The following is an 18,184-nucleotide window of genomic DNA, read 5'->3' on the forward strand; positions in this document are numbered from 1 at the left end:
TTTCAGACTCTAATTCCTGGAAAATTTTCTTTTTCCAATAAACATTTCAGACTGATGATTAAAATGGAGGTGGGGGGAAGCGGGGAGCAGCAGCTCCTATAAGCCCTGAGGGCGAAAGGGCCTTTGATCACTCTAAGGGCAAATTAGTTAATTTATCATGATCCGATTTTAATTATGTGTAGTATTAATATACCCAAGGTGAAAGAATTAGAGATGCTCTATCAGATTATCAAAAGAGTATGTCTTCTCTCTGCCAATACAGAAATATTTTAATCGAGCTCTAAAGCTGCATGCAGAACTGTTTCCACAGACAGACTATTCCACTGCCCAATACATCTTATTGCGAGGAAGTTTATCTAATATTTAACCCAAATTTCCACTTTGATATCTTGATCTAATTGCTGTTGTATTGGCATACATCACTCAAAATAACTCCTCAGAAGTTCCTGGTGCTAACAAGAAAGGAAATGCTTCTAATCCTGTTCCAGCCCTACTCCTCAAATGGCTTAGCCTAACTGGAAAGGCTCTCTGTAAATTGTCAGGATATTCATTATAAACTGGAATGTAAATCCAAAATTGTGGTAAGGTAGAACAAACTTGGGCTTCTGTAAGCTGTGCATGCCTCTGAACGCCAACTAACTCCCTAATGAGGTTTTTAAGTGCCCTGGAATATGACATTGGCAGAGCAACAGCTCCACTTTCCGTGCCCACTCAGGATCCCTGTGCTGCCCAGAGCCCTTGCAGTCAAGGAAACGTAGCCACAGCTATACGCTGGGTGCTTGGTCACCCCTCAGACCCTGGGAATGCCGGCAGACTATTGATGCTCCAACTCCAAACCACACATCACCAGCAGAGATGACTGAAAGGGCTCCAAGATAAAAACAATATTTGGAAAAATTCATTCAGTTCAGTGGGCACGTGGATACCATGCCTATGGAGCCACTGGTGGCTTTTTAAACCATGGGATTTGCAGTCACTGAATTTCTTGCTTTCCCTTCTTCATGGGTTATAAGAGCATGTTACTGTAGTAACGTAACCCATGGGGGACATTGTGAGGGTAAGCTGGCTAATGTGTGTAAAGATGATTAGAGGTGGACATGAAGTTTTAACAAAACCACATACAAGTAAACTCATTAGCTCTCGTCAAACTTATATAATGTCTAGTTTCAATACAGATTTTATATTTGAGCCTACACGACTCACTCTGGCCCCCATCCACGACAGATTTCAACTACTCATTACATTTAATGTTCTAAAAGTGACTATTGTACAGGCTCTGGGAAGGTACTTTCTGCGCTAAGAGTATTCTGGGTATTTATATTGAGAACTTCATAAAATCTTTTGTCTGTGCTGATTTAGAGACCCCTGCTGAGGCAATGCTTGTTGAGGCAAGCTAAATTACATGATTTGCTTTTGTGCTGTGAAATACTTGTATTATCTTAAATGTCACGAGCCTGATGCAGTATCAAGTCACAGGATTTGTAATTCTCTAAAAGCAATTTTTTTCTAAATGTTTATTACAGGAAGACACTTCTCTTTTCTTTCTATTTTCTTTCTGTCTAATTTCAGAGATGAGTTTTCTAAGACAACTTAAATAAACAACCTTTCAATCAGTCAAGTGCACTGTCCTGACAGTGAACTTCACTAAATATGTATTTTGCTCTTGAATTGAAGAGAATTCATACTGTAGCAGATAGCTGGCTTTCTCTCACCCATTATCTTTAATGTATTGTGCCAAACAGAATTACAGCCAACTGCATTTCTTGGAGTTGTTACAGCTATATAGTAACGAACTGAAGGGCAAAATTTGTCTTCTGAGATATGCACAACTCTCTTTACAAAGCCAAGTAGAAATAACTTAAAATGTATTTTAAATAGAACGTCTCACTTTGCATACAAAAACACCCAACAAAAACAAAACAAAACAAACAAGCAATTTCTCATTCTATTTAACTTAGCATTCTGTATTGTTATGGCTGTTTCCCTTCCTTCCCAACTCAACTGTAGAACAGATGATTACATTTTGGGGAGAATCATGAGCTGTGAAGTGATACAAGCAATAGTAGTATTTAAGCTTTTTATTTTTATTTTTCTAATGTTCATGTACCTGTTCTCTCCATCATGGTCAAATCAGAAACAAACCAGGTTTGCAAAGTTTTGGTTGTCTTCTGCTTTTCTTTCCCTGAGATTGCATCACTTAAATGAGTTCTCAATATAAAAAAAAATAATTAAAAAAAAATATATATATATATAAACACGAGGAGAATAATTCTGAAAGAATGAAAAAGACAGGTGAAGTGTTAGCAGGAAAAGAAAAGCCTAGAAAGTGCAACTGAAGTGGGTGATATAGGACTCCTGATAAGGCTACTTCTGCAGAGCTCTTTCTCAAACACCTCTTTGGGGTTATCCCATCGAGCTCAAGACAAAGGGCTCTTCAAACATGAGGTTTTCGCAGGAACTGCATCCATCATCTAGTAAAACTGTCCTTTAGAAAACAAATATGTTTACATTACATCGTCCTTTTTACTTGGGTGCACTTAAAGGTCTAAGGCAAAACCTAGTTAAATATAAACAATTTAATAAGTGTGTTCCAAGAGGCAAAACCATTATGTAATTTAGGAACAACCAAATTATTATAAAGCAGTTATTGTAAAAAGATGGTATAAATACCCTCCTACAGAGATTTCCTTATGCAGTAAGTTAAAAGAAATACATACTTAACAAGTAATGTACTTTCTCCCATTCCTCAAAATACCATTTTTAATCTCTTAATTTCCTAAAATAAGTCTACAGTGAATTAAGTGGGCTATACATGTCTATTGGGGGGGATTATACATTGTAATCGCAATTACAGGTCTTCAAAAAAAGCCATTTCTAATCCCTCCAAAAGATGCTTAATAACTATTACACTACTGAGGGACTGATTAAGAAAAGGGATTAGATTTAGAAGTGGCCACAGTGAGTAAATTACATTACTCAAACACATTTTGAAAAAATAGAAGCAATTTCCTATTAAAAAAGATATTAAAAGTGAGTCAATGCCAAAACAAAAACAACCAAAAACCCTTACCTTTTGGTTAGGCTTGCTCCTTAAAAACAAAGAAATGCCTTCAAATCTTTTTCAGCGAAGTAGCCTATACATCACAGTGACCCTATATAGGTTCATAATGAAGACCCAATTAAGCACTTATCTAGACCCGATGTGCTGATAAGGACAAATAAAGGTAAATTTTTCCAGAGCTAGCTTGGATCATGCACAGCTCTACTTGAACAGCTCTAAGAGGAGAAAACATCTCCAAATACTCTCCTCTGGAATCCTGTTTTATTTATGTGAGTAATACACACTGACATCTCATATAAAATGAAGATTTGTAAGTCTCAACAAGACAGGGACACATCTGCCACTTCTAGGAATAAACCAACTAAGGGGCATTAATCTAAAATTGAAAGAAAATATTAAGCATAATCTTTCATTTTTCTCTTTCTGAACTATGGTATGTGATTCACGTTGTGGCAGACAATAAGACAAAACAGGACAAATCTGAATCCCTTTGGAGTCAGTGGCAATGCTCATCTTGACATCCATGAAATGAAGACTTAGCCCAAGGCCTTTGAATCTGATTGTAAGATAACAATCACAATAAGAATGGCTGAACAGAGAAAAAACACCAAAATACGTTAAATCTGTTGACACATGCGGAAGAATAGTAGACAGAAAATTATTGTTGCATTCCAGTGACATGCTGAAGTGACTACATTTTAATATAAATAGATAGATGGAAAAGGAAGGGTGTTTACCTCTGCAGATAAGGTCCTCATTTAGACAAAAAAAAAATTTAGAGTACTTTCTTTTGGAAGAGTAGTTTGTGTGTTCAGTACTCCTCCAGAACTGTTTGCTTATGTTAACAGAGCAATGATGTTAACAGAGCAGCAAATGAGTTCAACACTTGGCTGTAAAGAAACTGTTGAGTTTCAGGTGAAAAGAGTTAGTGGGAGGAGAGGTGATTTCTCTAACTTCCAATAAACTTGCATTTTCATGTGAAACTGGGGGTTCTGCAAACTAGCTGAATCTTTCAAATTGATTCCCATTGTACAGCTACTGGCTTCATCTCATGAGAAAACAATCTTCTCTCTTCCTTTTCAGACACAGTCATAATTACATAAAGGTGCATCTTAAAGCACACAGCACATTCCTTCCTCCCTCTGCATTCCTGCACACTCCTGTGGTCTTCCCTGTGTTAGCATTAATAAACATTAATTAAACACAGGTCACTGGGTGTGTTCCTGGCCAGATGTGTAGTGAACCAGACAGCTGAAGAGTAGTGCAGCTTAACGCAAAGGCTTTGAGATACTAAATATTAAGGGATTAAAGTTACAGCCAGTCTTGAGTTTTGTTGCAGCTCTTACCTGAGACTGACAATTTGACAAACTGATAGGAGTGACAATGACTGTCCTTACAGGGAATATTGGAGTGGACTCCATGACGTCTTAAAGAAATCCAAAACCCCAAATATAATCAAACTGAAACAGCAAAAATCACAAAGGCATCTGAGAGACAAATGAGTACTGTAGTGCAACCCAGCTGCAGCGCAGCTCAGTTTGTACCACCTGCACTGCGTGTACAACACAGTGTGATTGAATCAAAGGGCTTATCTGTTTGCTTTCCTTACAAATACCTTGCAGGTGTGTGGAGAAACAGCTAACTGAACAGGTGTTGAACATATCCTAAGCTCCCTTACAGAAAAACTCTACAGAAATTTAATAAGGATGATACTATTAGAGACCAATAATGATCTTTGGATTAAAGCACTAAGCTAAGGGTCAGGAGATAAAGGTTTCATTTCTGGCTTTATCATAAAATCCCCATGTGAAAACGTGTTGGGGGGGTCAGTTGGACTTTTCAGATTGTTTGCACCTTGGAACAGGAATGGATTTTCAAACTACGCACACTCCCACAGGAAGCAGTGAGCAGTAGTCTATCCAGCCTCTACAAAAATCTGACTTCAGCCTGCAAGTGCTGAGAACTCTTAAGTTCTCCCCTTAAATTTTCTAGCTAGACCAAACAGTTTTATTTCAGGTATGACTACGGTGAACTAGAAACCATTCATCTGCTATAGCTGCACTGATTAATATAATGTGTCAGTTATATGGCCTATGTATATTATATATCCTTTGATTTGCCTTCCATTAGGGAAGTTTTAGAATACTGCACTTTTAAACTGGGAGGAACAGCTGAACAGCCTCACTAGTCAAATCATTTTTTTTCCCCGGAGTGCCTTTCTGTTTCACGGGTGAAGAATATTGTCTTGGATAAGTAAGTAAACAAGCTGGTCCCTGTGTGTAAGTGTTTTTGTTCTTTCTTAGACACCTGATTTCAGTATTTCTAATAATGTTTTCCAAATTCACTCCTTGTTTTGTGTATCTGATGATACACACCCATTTTCAAATTTTCCTTTATAATCTTCAAAGCTAGTAAAACTGCAAGCCTAAGCAATTCAGCTTTTAGTTTCTTACACTGCAGACTAACACAAGTTTAGTGGGTTTTGTTGTTTAGTTAAATGACCAAAGTGTAAAAAAAAAAAAAAAAAAAATCAAAAAACACTCTAAATGATGTAACTTGGCAGTTGGATTCTGCTCCTTACAGGGCAGAAACAGCTTCAGTGACACCTATAAAGTAAACTCAGTTCTCTGAAACTGAATCAGCCCTAGTTCTTTCTAAATATTTCTGTTTGCAGTGATCATGTGAAGCCAAGGAACTAACAGAGAATTTACAGATTAGACCTAGCAGATGATACTCAGATGTGGTTAAATCATGTAATCAAAAACAACTTCCCCACCCTGAAATTTTATATAAAATTTCTCATCTTAATGAAAATTTTATCCTAGAAGAATCATTCCAATAAGCCAAAGTTCTCTGTTTCTCTGCAGTTTTACAGAATTCTCTGTTTCTCTGCAGTTTACGGAACATCACAAGTAAAACAATCAGCAAACAACTGATGTACTCTTTAGTTATTGGCCAAAGAAAAGTGAAGGAGCCGCAAGGCAAAAAGCTGTGTCTAGTGTTTGATTTTTAATAATGAGCAGAAGCTGATGAAAAAGAATCTAGGTGACTTACTAAAGACATTATAATGATAGCTATAAAAGAGCTACTTCAGATGAAAGGGATAGTTTACCAAGCAATCCTATACAGATGGCACAACTTCTCAGAACTGCTTTCAGGCCAGTATAACTTAATACACCATGGAAGGCTCTACAAAAAGAAAAACTAAAGTCATCTTTAAAGGTAAACACAGAACAAATCCTATATTTAATAGGTGTGTGCCTGATGAAGGAGAAAGAAAATAGAAGGGGGATCTCAGAACCTTACCATATATGACTGTTCAGCACAACTCACTCAGCCCTTTCAAGTCTGGCGTACGAACTGTGAAATACAACAGCAAGCTACAATGACTTACACAGGTTGTGCACATGAGAGCATGACCCTGGCCTCGAGCACGGAGCTGAAAAAATGTTGCTAAATATCCTGCTAAATCAGCTGCTATGCTTGTGCACACAGGTACAGTCATTTACCTTTCACTTCACGCGTCCAGAGCCTACAGGAAAAGTTCTCATCTGCAGGCTGTACCCAGCACCCATGAAATGCCATGGGCTCCTGGGGAATTCAGGCTGGGAATGAGTCTGCCTGCAAGCTTCACACACAGGCGCTGTGGGTCACCACGTCTCTCCACAAGGCCCCAGCACTCCCAATCTCATTTGTTTCAAAAGAAATGGAACAACAACGCTCAGCGATAACAACAGCCATACTCCTTGTGAAGTGAAATGACTTAGGAAGAAAGCATGGACAACCCTCTGCTTTTTAGGGACTGGGAATTGGAAGACTTTCACTCACCTCCCTCGTTATCCTTGTTATCGGCACAGGAAGTTTCCATGGCAACATTGCATCCAGGCCCTCTCCAGCCGGTCTGGCAGACACACTGCCAGCTGTTCTGGCCGAGCGTGCATCTCCCATTGCCATTGCACAGATCGGGGCAGCCATCTGGTTGAAGAAATGAGGAAGGTAAGTACAAGACATGCTTATTCCCACTAACACTCACACTTCTGACAATATTACTGTGCAAACAAAAAGCCTGGCTCTTGCTGGTGGGGCAAACACTCTGCCAGCCCCGGAGCCACAACCCTAGTGTGTGTGGAGAAGGAGGAACCCCAGGGAAGTGGGGACTCAACTCAAGCCTAAAGAGAAGCTGAGGCCTACCATCAGCCACAATAAATGTTTTAAGAACCCTGTAAACGTTCAGATCTTCAGTTAAAGGCAGTAGATAAAAATAATCGTCTGCTGACAAGGTCACGTTTTTCCCACTATGTGTTTGTATCCATACATGAGGGAGAAAGTCTTCTTATACAAGCCCGTCAACGTTCAGCGTGCCTTTTATATCACGCACTGAATAATACTCCAGAGCTTCTCTAACACAAAGTTTAAGTAAATTGTTCTGAAAATATTTTCTTTCTTTAACAGTCACTTTAAAAGCCCTTCTTATTTAACACTAAGTTCATGATGTAACCTTTCACACTTTCGGAAAGATAGCATATCCACAAGAGGTAGCCCACAAAAATGCATGTTTTGAATTGACTATGGATGTGATGTGAGTTACTGTATAGCAAGAACTGAACTGGAAACAAAAATATTCACTTGCTAAGGTGCTTATATGCGCTAGCAGAACGTCCATAGGCAAGAGAACAACTTGACTGCTTTTTATTTTTCCTACAACTGAATGAGTCTCAGGAGGTGCTACTGTGTCTTCCTGAATATTCACTATGAATAAAGAGCAAGAAAACCCAATTCCACCCTGTAAGGTACATGAAGCCTTGGTAACCTTCCAACCACATCCAATCCATGCAAGCATCTCTCATTTGTCTATAGATGTGAAAGAAGATTTGGGAGTCCTGCAACGGACCTCTTTTTATAAAAATTTTATTATATGTCCTTTTTATAAGGACAACAAGGCTCTGTTGCCATACTGTTGTCATAGGTTGGAACCCAACCACTCAAGCTCTTTCATCTGGTTTGGAGACACAGTCTAATCCTGTCAGGTATCTATACTACCACCACAGAACATGGAATCATTAATCTCATGCTATTGGTCTTGGGCAGAAAACGTCATCCAAAAGAGCTCACAAGGCTTCATGCTTTCCCATTCTCCCCTCTACTACCAGCAATGGGTCACGGCCAGCATCGAGATGTGAAGGGACCTGTGCAGCCCTCTCAGGTGTCACCAACTGGCTGGATTAATCCTTTGCATTTGCCTCCGTGACCTCAAGCTGTGCCTATTAATTAAGTACTCCATTCCCTTCCCCAGGTATTTTAAAAGCACCGAGGAACTAATGGGCACCCTACCAGAGTGTGGATAATCTTTTCATCAGGTATGAGCAAGGAAGGCAGCAGTGGGAAATATCCAGAAAGCAAATAAATATGTTCTCTTTGTCTGAGCAGCACAGATGCAGATGTGCAGTACTGGAGAAAGACCAAGATGACAGGAAGTCACCTCTGTGCCCCTTGGCCTCTGCAGGTGACCAGGAATAGGAGCAAGTGTCAAACTAACACACCTGGTGCTGAAAGGTTGAGCAGCCTTCCAGAAATCACTAATTTTGGCTGCCTGTAAGAGCATTTCTATAAACCTGTTCAGAAAGCCAAAGCTTTGAGTTTGGTCTCTTCCTGCTCCTCCTAGCAGCCTTGGCCATAACCAGGTGATGTTAGAGAGAAGTTCCTCTGACCCCGTACTGGTTTCCACAGTGCCACAGGAGGCTCCCTTGTGGGAAAGCGAGCTGCCTCGTATCCCTGCTATTCACAACTGGTATCACAAGAGGTAAATATTCACTCTTACTTTACCTAGCTGGCTTACCACCTGATAAATTCATAGTGAATAATTAAACATTAATAGGATTAAATAGTCCATGGCCACATGGACTTTTCAGTATAATTCTGAAAGTTTCCTTTACTTTTTTTTTTTTTTTTTTTTTCAAAAAAAAAAAAAAAAAGAATGCTGGGCTGGTGGAAGGTGTCAGACTGAGACCTCAGCTGTCGCACAGAAAAGGTTCTCCATAGGCAACAGCAACCAAATCTCTGCACATTGTCCTACCAGGTGCCTGAGTTTGTAGCACTTGTAGCACTGGCACAGCAGCTCCATCTCCCAATCTCTGCCAAGTAAGACATGAGACCTCTCTGAGCAGGGCCAAGGCCATTTAGTTCATTTTACAGAGAAAGCTATCAGCAGACAGGAACAAGTCCTAGAAGTTTTATTTCAGTGCTGCTATTGTGTATTAAAAAACCCAGTGCCCCTTTCACTTAAAAGAAAGGCTATTTTGGCATTACATATCTTAGCTATAAAAAATGTACTTATTTTGCAACACAGGAAATATTTTTTCAAGTCATTTATTTTATCTCTTTGGTTTGTTAGGTTGTTTGAATGACCAAAATGATAATGTCTGAGGGGAGGCATCATACTGTAGGACAAATTTTTCCTTTTAAATGAAAGGCAAACAGTAATTGTGAATATACACACAAGGTTGGCTTTATACCGGAGCACTGAAGAGAATTAAATCACAGAAGCAGTTTACTTTGCATCATATGTGCAAGATGAAAACATGAACAGTAGGGAGCTAGCAAAATCTCTGAGAAGTTTATGTTCAGCTGGGGATTAATGGACATGACTTTGCTTTTAGCTTAAAGAGGGAAGCAAGCATCACTGGTATAGACATGGTGTTGCTAGGAAACACTATGCTACCTCTGTCGTTTATTTAACTGGCTTCCAAAGACAGACTTTGTGTTTCAGTAACGTAAATATCAGAAGGAAGGAGAAAAAAAAAAGGCAGCAGCAAACTACAGTACGATCCAAGTATTCTGACAATAATTTCTTCCTTACAAAATTATTAAGTTAATGGATGTGTTGACTTTAAAAACAGCTTTAAGTAAGAGGGAACAATTGAGGTATTTTGTATAAAACAGTAAGGGAAAACAATTGAGGTGTGTTTGTATACATGTGCTGTGCATGTCTGTATATGCTTGTTTTCAAGCAAATATTTACGTAAGTATTATGATCCATTAGACCCAAATTTGTCCTAATAACCTGTTAACTAAATAGACAACAGATTTCCATTATAATCTACTAAACAAATACTATTTTTTTAAAAGTTTATATTTAGGCAGTACGCTTCCATTTGAAGTCTGAATGTCTCTGTGTAGAACCTCCTCCATGCCCATGTGCACAGCAGTTAGTACAGACGAGTACCCTCAGCACACACGGCATTGCATGTGGCTAACAGGCCTTCGTGCACTGCAGTGCATTTTGACAGCAGACAAGCTAACAAAGCACCTAACCAAGAGCCTTGGGAGCCTCAACAAACGCTTGGTGCTCACTGCTGGGTACACGACCTTTGCTGGAAACACGTGATGCACTAAGTGTATGTTAACACTAAGTGCTTTGTTAAAGCCTGCTTTCATTCACACTGAGCAGTGTCTTACCTCCCACTTGTCTTATGAATTTACTCACAGAGTAAGGCAGGCAAAGAGAGAGTAAGGCAGTCACAGAGGGAAGCACTATCGAAATCTAACCTTGAGAAGCAATTCACCACGGTATAACACTCTCGGTCACAGCACAGAAAGGGGTCCTCCATGCTAAGCAGACAGGTTGCTATTCCTAGTGTGTAGAAAAATTCTACTCATCTTTTCTATTACAGTGTGCTTAATGGAAAATGTCAAAATGCTAGCTTAAAAAAGAAGAAAGTGCTTGTTTAAAGTGCTAGATTGACAGCCTATTTATTCACGGCACAGGCACTGTACGGGCAACAGCAGTTCAAGTGTCTCGCTTTCCTAGCAGTGTCTCTGCACAGGCTGCTGCGGCTGGAGGCGAAGCACTAACGCACTCTCCCTTCCCCTTCAGTCCCCACCAGCCCGTGGGACTGGTCAGCGTACATACACAAACATACGCATTTGGAATTAAAATGGCAAGATAAAATTCAGTTCTTTTTCCAATGTACTGTCAGGAATATGTGACTAGCATTGTGAGGGAGTATCAGAGTAAGAGAGGATTTCAAAATCAAAACACTAAAATCCATTCCTGTCCACGCCATGGACACAAAATGCCCAGCATTCATGGTCAAGTGGGTAAGGAAAAGGAAAAATTAAAGGCATTATATCTCTGGATCTAATAGAGAATGATGTAAACAGGTGTTTTTTTTTTTTTTTTTTTTTTTTTTTTTTTTACATATGAGATCCTTTTTAGCATCCTCACTGCACAAAACAATCTCCATAATCTTACAGATTCAGAACACCAGGGCTAGTGTTCAATGCCTGAATTTACTACCTTTGTTTTTTTAATTTTTTTTTTCTGCCCAACTAGCCTACTAAAATGGAATAACACAACAAACTCATTAATGGATTTCCCAGTGCTTCTCTTTGGTTGAAGAGGTTGTTATTATTCTTAACTTGATTATAGTTCAAAAAAACCCCATTTCTTTGGAAGTTAATATACCGCATCTATGACGGTAAGTAGCACAAGGATGCTGACTCATGAATCACAAGGGCTCAAAGACAACTTTGAAACTATAAAATTTCATAAGCAAAGATTCAGCAAATATATGCCAGTACTCAGGGACCCTTGTCCACTACATACACCGTTTTCCAACAAGTTAGAACCCTTCACTTATAATTCCACGGGTTATCCATTACAATGCATATATGATGACAGCACATTACAATGGAAGGTACTTTTGTTGATACGTAGCACAAACAAATACTCGGTAATGATAACAACATGAGAGGACTGTAGCCTGAGGGGAAAAAAAGAAGTGATTCTTTGCCAGAAAATAGTTGATTTTTTTGTCATAGGAATAAATTAGATTTGCGTCTCTTGAATGTGTCTGTTACTAACAGGAAGAGGATCTACCATGGATGCTAAGTAAATAATGTAGTAGCAGAAGATGACACTATACACAAAACCCTATGAGAAATGAGAACATCTCAACATGAAAAGGACTTTTTGGTCCTGTTTTCTGAACTTCAAACTGTGCAGCCAACTATATATATATACACACAGTTATTTCATTCATCTAATTTCTTAGTATTAATATTCACTACAGAAAAGGGTCAAAAAAGTTCAAGACCTCTGGTTAGAGATAACAGGAAAAGCAAGCTCCCATCTGAAAGCCTTTGCAACTCCAAAGCCCAAGCGTACTTAAAACACTAGATTCTGTTATCTGTTTGTAGAGCTCCACATAGCCACAGTCCATGATGGGGCCTAGAATGTGCTATAAAAATAGAAATTAAAGTGTTACTGTTTTTCATATCAACAACTGAAGAGTGAGAAAAATATAGTGAGCCTAGAAAATAACAAACATTGCTGTTACCAAGTTCATTGTGAGCAAAATTTAAGTCTACTGCTTCCAGCAGGCCTATGTAAGCTCTATCTATTGCCATGGTTTCATATTTTCAAGATTTATATGAGATTTATGAAAAGCTGAATTTAACAAGAAACTCAGCAAAATCATTATGAATAGTAAACAAAATCAATGTGGACAGTGCTTGTTTGTAAGAAAGTGATAGTGCTGGGTATATTTATGAGAAAGTACTCGTAGTTTTATCTACAATGAAACTATCTAGGGACTAAATGGTAAGGTGATTAATTCATTTTTGAACTCGGCAAATTAATTTCCAGTTTCTAGACAGTACATGAAAAATTTTAATCCAGTTTTCGATAAATTCCACAGAGAGTTCCTTTTCATTCCGCTGATACTAATAAACTCCTGGTACACAATTACACACATACACAGCTACTCAGGCACATATAGGTTTTCTTTTGCATAAACTACTTAAAAACTCCAAAACAAACATTTTAAGCAAATCAAAGTACAAAGGCATGCTGTCCAATTAATTTGTGTTTTCGGTCTAAATCTTAATTCTCTTTATAATCATCAGAACTCACAGTGGGGCCAATCACTTGAAAAGAAGGAAAAGAAGGGCAGCATGGATAGGAAAAAGGGGAACGGGAGAGAGAGAGGAAAGAGGTTAACAATTCTCTTCTCCAAGTGTATCTAATAACCAGTTATAGAAGAGGACAATGATTTTAGTCACAACTCAGTCTGTACATGGAAAATTAAATGTAAATCAAGAGGCTGCATCTTCTGAGTCCTTCTGATCTAAAGCTATCAGCCATGGCTGCCTCCCCCAAACAATAACTTAAGTGGATCGAATGGATTCCCTATACTTTTTCCCATTTAGTACACATACAGTACAGCCATTAGTCTGAAATATAATATCTCTTGTTTGTCTAAATCCATTTTCCACATCCTGATCCAAAGTCCAGTGGTAGTCAATGTAGCCTTTCCACTGACTTGAATGGATGATGGAGCAGGTATCCTGTGGGTGGAGATGCCCTGCAGTAAAGACTATGGTGTACAGCACAGTGTACACACGATGCACAACATCAGTTTCAAGGGGAACATGAGAAATTTAAATCCTCCTCTTCCTCATTACAGCTGTTAAATACAGATCTGTAGTAAATGAAAGTAGTCTCAGATATGATCGTACCTATGGAACATAGAGAAATTACATAAAAGCAGTAATGCTAATAAGCCTGTTTAATTTGTACTTTAGAGGATAATCACTGTTTTCATATTTTTCTGTTCATTCCTTCTGTGAGTTGCTGCTATGCCTATGGCCATCTAGCAAATAACAAATGAGGTACATAGAATGAGGTATCTAGCAATATCGAGGGAAAAAAAAAAACAGCTTTTTATTTGCTATTGTTATTTTTAATCCTTCAATTCCAAAGCCTACAGGGCTTAGTTCAAGCCAAAGAAAGGGGGAAAAAATGACACGCAGCATTATGGTAGGAACAAACAAGTTATTTTCTACATCATTATATTTAAACAAAAACAAACTCAAACCCTAAACACTTGCCAATGCAATATATTATTGGTTGAGTGAGACGTGAGGCTCCTCTGAGTGAATTTGGGCAGTACAGGCTAAGGAACCTACAGAAGTACTAGCTCTGTCTTCAAAGCAGGACAGCTGCAGAGACTGACCAACTGAGTGCTCTAACTGTAACCCAGAACTAATCCAGTCTTTTACGGGTAATAAAAAGTCTGATTTAACTGCTCAGATGAATTAAAACTAACGAAGAATAGGCTAGCTACAATTTTATTTATTGAAGAAACTGAAAAAAAATGCAGAGGTCAACAAGTAAGTTTCAAGAATCCTCAATCTCGATTTCTTCCACACTAATACTTACAGTGCAGGCAATTATGATGTTAAGAAAGGTTCCTTCAGTTGCCTGGGATATGTATACCATAACAGAATTTCCCTCTAAATTGCATCTATTTACCATATACCTATGCAACTTCTTTCACATTTAAAGACAGGGACTGGGAGAACATCTAGGTTTCCAAGCAAAACAAGAAAACGTGAAAAAAAAAAAGATGTATGATTTTAGAAGAAGAGAAGTAAACTTCTCACAAAGGGCAACCACCGATACTAAAAAGCACGTCTAAAGTGAAGTTACTTGCATCTTTCTGAAGAGACAAAAAAGGGCGGATGGCACCAGTGCAGTGAGACAGCAGCGTGCTGTCTGCATGGCCCGCTAACTAATACCTGTAACACAGAAGATGCATCATATTTGTCTCAGAAACTAACTCTGCTTACGGTTACTTAACAGATGATCACGTGAAAATTATTTCAAATGTGAACCGGCACAAGCAAGGTAGTTGAACAAAACACATGGTGCGCAGAAGGACACTGCTGCAGCCGAAAAGCTACAGAAGAGCTGCATGGATTTGTCATCGCCTGAGAATATTATTTGCATGATTTTGAACAAGAGCTAAAACATGACACTAGCAGCATATTCTAATTATACAATGTACTCTTTTCAAACAAGATTCACATTCAGCCCATATTCATATATCCAAAAAAAAGATACATAAAAATGCAGTAAAATTTGTACTTAAGATAACTGGGTCTTTCGAATTAATCTTACCGTAACAAAATCCATTTGGAATATAACACTGGATGAAATTGTATTCATAAAACAAGTACCATATCCATAATTTTTTATTGCATTAATGTTTCTGATATGGGGTACAAGGGTTTGGTATCATTCTTTGTAAAATGTAGTATCATTTCTAGAGAAAGAAGCCTTCTCAAGTTAGGTTTATTGCTAAACTAACATCTATATATGGGCAGCGTAATGATAAAATGACCTAACAGACGGGATGTGTAAATTCAGTCAATTGAAGAGTAACAAGCAAAACATTGACCTCATATTTAAAAGAGCAGATAACCTAATTAAAATGTAATAGTTAAAATCCCTACATTAATCTCAGTACTATGGCAAGGATTTTGAGTCATTCATTCATAAAAGTTAGGATTCACATATTAATTGCTACTCAACGTCCTCACACACACTGTAATTTGCTTTTTATTAGAAATATGTGGTTGCCATGTATTTGTACAGTTTTTATACATCTCAATTGCTTAGTATTTAAGATTTTTTAAATTTTTTTTTGAAATATGTCGCAACAATGTATTTGTACAGAGCATGTAATCAAACTTCTATGAAAAATGTTTTGGTACGGTGTTGGTATGCTTTTATACATACTTATTAACTACAAAGCTTTGAAAACAACATACACACCGACACACAAAGTTGTGTTACAGTTATATTGTCTTTACCTGCACTGTCCTCTCTGTGCCATAGGAACAAATAAAGAGAAGAAAATGCAACGTGATTCTTAAGTGATAACTGTACTTAGCAAAAGGATCTTTGATACTGTGCCACCAAATGCCAGGTATTACATTTCAAAAGGTCTGTTTCATTTGGCTAACTGAAATTTATAAAATTCAACATGAATGACCTGTTTTTTACTTGCTTCAGGCAGGAAACAACAGAAATCTGTAATTTTGCTATTTTTAACAGCTAAAACAACATATGAACTCAGAATCATACTCATCTTACTGAGGTATCTTTAGGGTTTGAACCCTGAAGAAAAGCAAGTCGTGGTTCTCAGGGATTTTCCAGTTTCACTTTCCTTTATGCAGTTTTCATACAAAGCCCAGACAACAACAAAGGATGCTGTTACTCCATTCTGTACTCCCAGCCAGACTGAGCTTTCCAGTGGGGATGGCACAGTGCCAGGCTTATCCAGATTTGAACATGATTTAATGAAGTTGTGAATGCAGCCTGTAGAAAACTAGAGGTAAGCCCTACCCTTTACCTGCTCAGACAGGAACTTCTAAAATCCCGGTAGACATCGGGAGGCTACAAAGGTAGGCCCTTATTTAAAATATTTAAAATCTAAGACACTGCTGATATAAAAAAGTGCAAGATCAGCCCTGAAAAGGGCAGGATTGCTTGTTACTACCAAAGCTCTGTACTCCCAGCTCTCTCATTTGATTGAAAACCCTCCAGTGATGCAGATCCAATTTTTCTCTACAAGTGCCTTGATGGGTCAGCAGGGGAGATTGCACTGTCATTGGTTAGCTTGTCTCCAGACACAAATGCCATCCAGCATTTCTCCTAAAGGAGATTCACAATCACAGTGCTTTACTGCTCAGAAAATATTTTAAGCAACATTGTTCTTCTGTTGCAACAAAATCTCAGTGCAGAGGCAGGGAATTCAAGTGCCAACCTAGGTTAAATCAGACAATTTCTGTTAAGATACATTACCAGTAACCACATATAGGGATTCTTTAGGCCTTATGTAGTCCTAAAACTCCAGACTGTTTGTAATTAAGCACAAAATACTCTCCTCTGCTGCGCTCACACATTTACAGCTGATTCTAGGTCTCTAAGTCAGTTTCAGTAACAATAAAAGTATTTCTAGCATTTGCAAACAACAAGGGCCTCACACAAAATGGTAATAAGGCAAGATTTCAGACTCCAGTGTCTTCAGAAGAAATGCTCAGAGAGAATCACTGAGAACAAACCCACCGATAGATAAGCTGGGAGGAACATGAAAACTGCTACTAGGCAGGCCTTAGCATTAGCAATGTTAAATGCAGGGAATAGTGCAACTATTGCAAAGTTTATCTACCTGAGAAAAGCTGTGAGACTGTAATGTGACAAAACTAGCCATTAAATCTGAAGTGGCTAGATTTCTTGGGACTGAATCCTTCTTCATTGACAGGGTTCACCCTTCATCCTTCACCATCATATAAGCTGAGGGCCAGGACATAATTGTTTCACGTTGGCAAAACTCTGCCAAATTCAGAATTATGTGGATTTCAGTCAGCTAATGTACAGCCTCAAGGTTCATAGCAATGTGCTGTACCCGGACCCTTTATGTAATACTTAAATTACCATATTGGTTGTTCTTCAGACAATATATATATATTTTTTCTGGTTTCTGTGTGTTAACTGACTACCAAGCATGGTGAAAACACCAGGTGGTTGTAATAACTTAGATTATAAACTGCTGGTGGTGGTTTTACAGACCTTTCTGCATTGATAACCAGTGCTTCAACAAACCACTTAGACGCTGGGATTTCCTTCCATCAGCCTGGCATTAGCCTAAACATTCAACAAGGCAGCAAACTTGGATGTATCCATTCTAGCCAAATACCACTGGTATCAGATTTTCCATTTCCAAACATTTTTACAAAGACCTACTAAAACTAACCTAGTATTCTAGACCTAATGCACTTTGGGATTCTCAGGGAAGACACTTACAGTTCTCAGTTCAGTCATTAACTTCAGAATACTTTGACTTACTTCAGAAATTCCCCACACAGGGCACATAGGGGATGTGCTATCAATCACTTCTGAGTGACTGTACCACTCCATTTCATACCAGGATGATAATTTGACCTCCCTCATATTCACCTTGACTACAGCAACACAATATATAGGGGCTTACACCAAATTCAGCTAAGCAAATACTGAAGCACTTCTTCACAAGAACAGGTGTATCAAATATTATTTTAATTCTCTCATCAATGGCTTCCCTAAAGAAATTCAAAATCATGTTCAAGGCCTTACTTCTTATCTGCTACGCTCAGGATATTTAAGATGCCTAAGGTACAGGGATAGAAACCAGGGTTGAGAGCCCTGCTAAGCTGACAAAAGCTAATCTTATCTTTGTAGGAGCTGGAGATCTTAAGCTGCCAACTCAAAACTATGAAATAAATTCTTTCACTCTA

General features: G+C 38.4%; 1 protein-coding gene and 1 long non-coding RNA gene across 10 annotated transcripts in view; one reads left to right on the forward strand and one right to left on the reverse strand.

Moving 5' to 3' along the window:
- The window catches only part of TENM2 (teneurin transmembrane protein 2), a 1,590,996-nt gene that overhangs the window by 46,239 nt on the left and 1,526,573 nt on the right, over nt 1-18,184 (reverse strand). For all 5 annotated transcript variants that reach the window (XM_040574031.1, XM_040574032.1, XM_040574033.1 and 2 more), the window contains one exon: nt 6,890-7,036. In XM_040574031.1, the coding sequence (XP_040429965.1) occupies nt 6,890-7,036 (147 nt within the window). The remainder of the gene's footprint in view (nt 1-6,889; nt 7,037-18,184) is intronic.
- On the forward strand, nt 6,978-15,500 carry LOC121078200. 5 transcript variants are annotated; one of them, XR_005824487.1, is made up of 5 exons: nt 6,978-7,057; nt 8,355-8,418; nt 8,489-8,564; nt 8,724-8,861; nt 14,706-15,500. It is a non-coding gene; the product is annotated as an uncharacterized LOC121078200 (long non-coding RNA). The 5 variants fall into 5 exon arrangements; XR_005824486.1 differs by having other exon boundaries at nt 8,789-8,861; XR_005824489.1 differs by lacking the exon at nt 14,706-15,500 and adding an exon at nt 9,453-10,268 and having other exon boundaries at nt 8,789-8,861.

The sequence above is a fragment of the Cygnus olor genome, chromosome 14 (genome assembly GCF_009769625.2).
Source record: "Cygnus olor isolate bCygOlo1 chromosome 14, bCygOlo1.pri.v2, whole genome shotgun sequence".
In the NCBI taxonomy this organism is placed as follows: Eukaryota; Metazoa; Chordata; class Aves; order Anseriformes; family Anatidae; genus Cygnus; species Cygnus olor.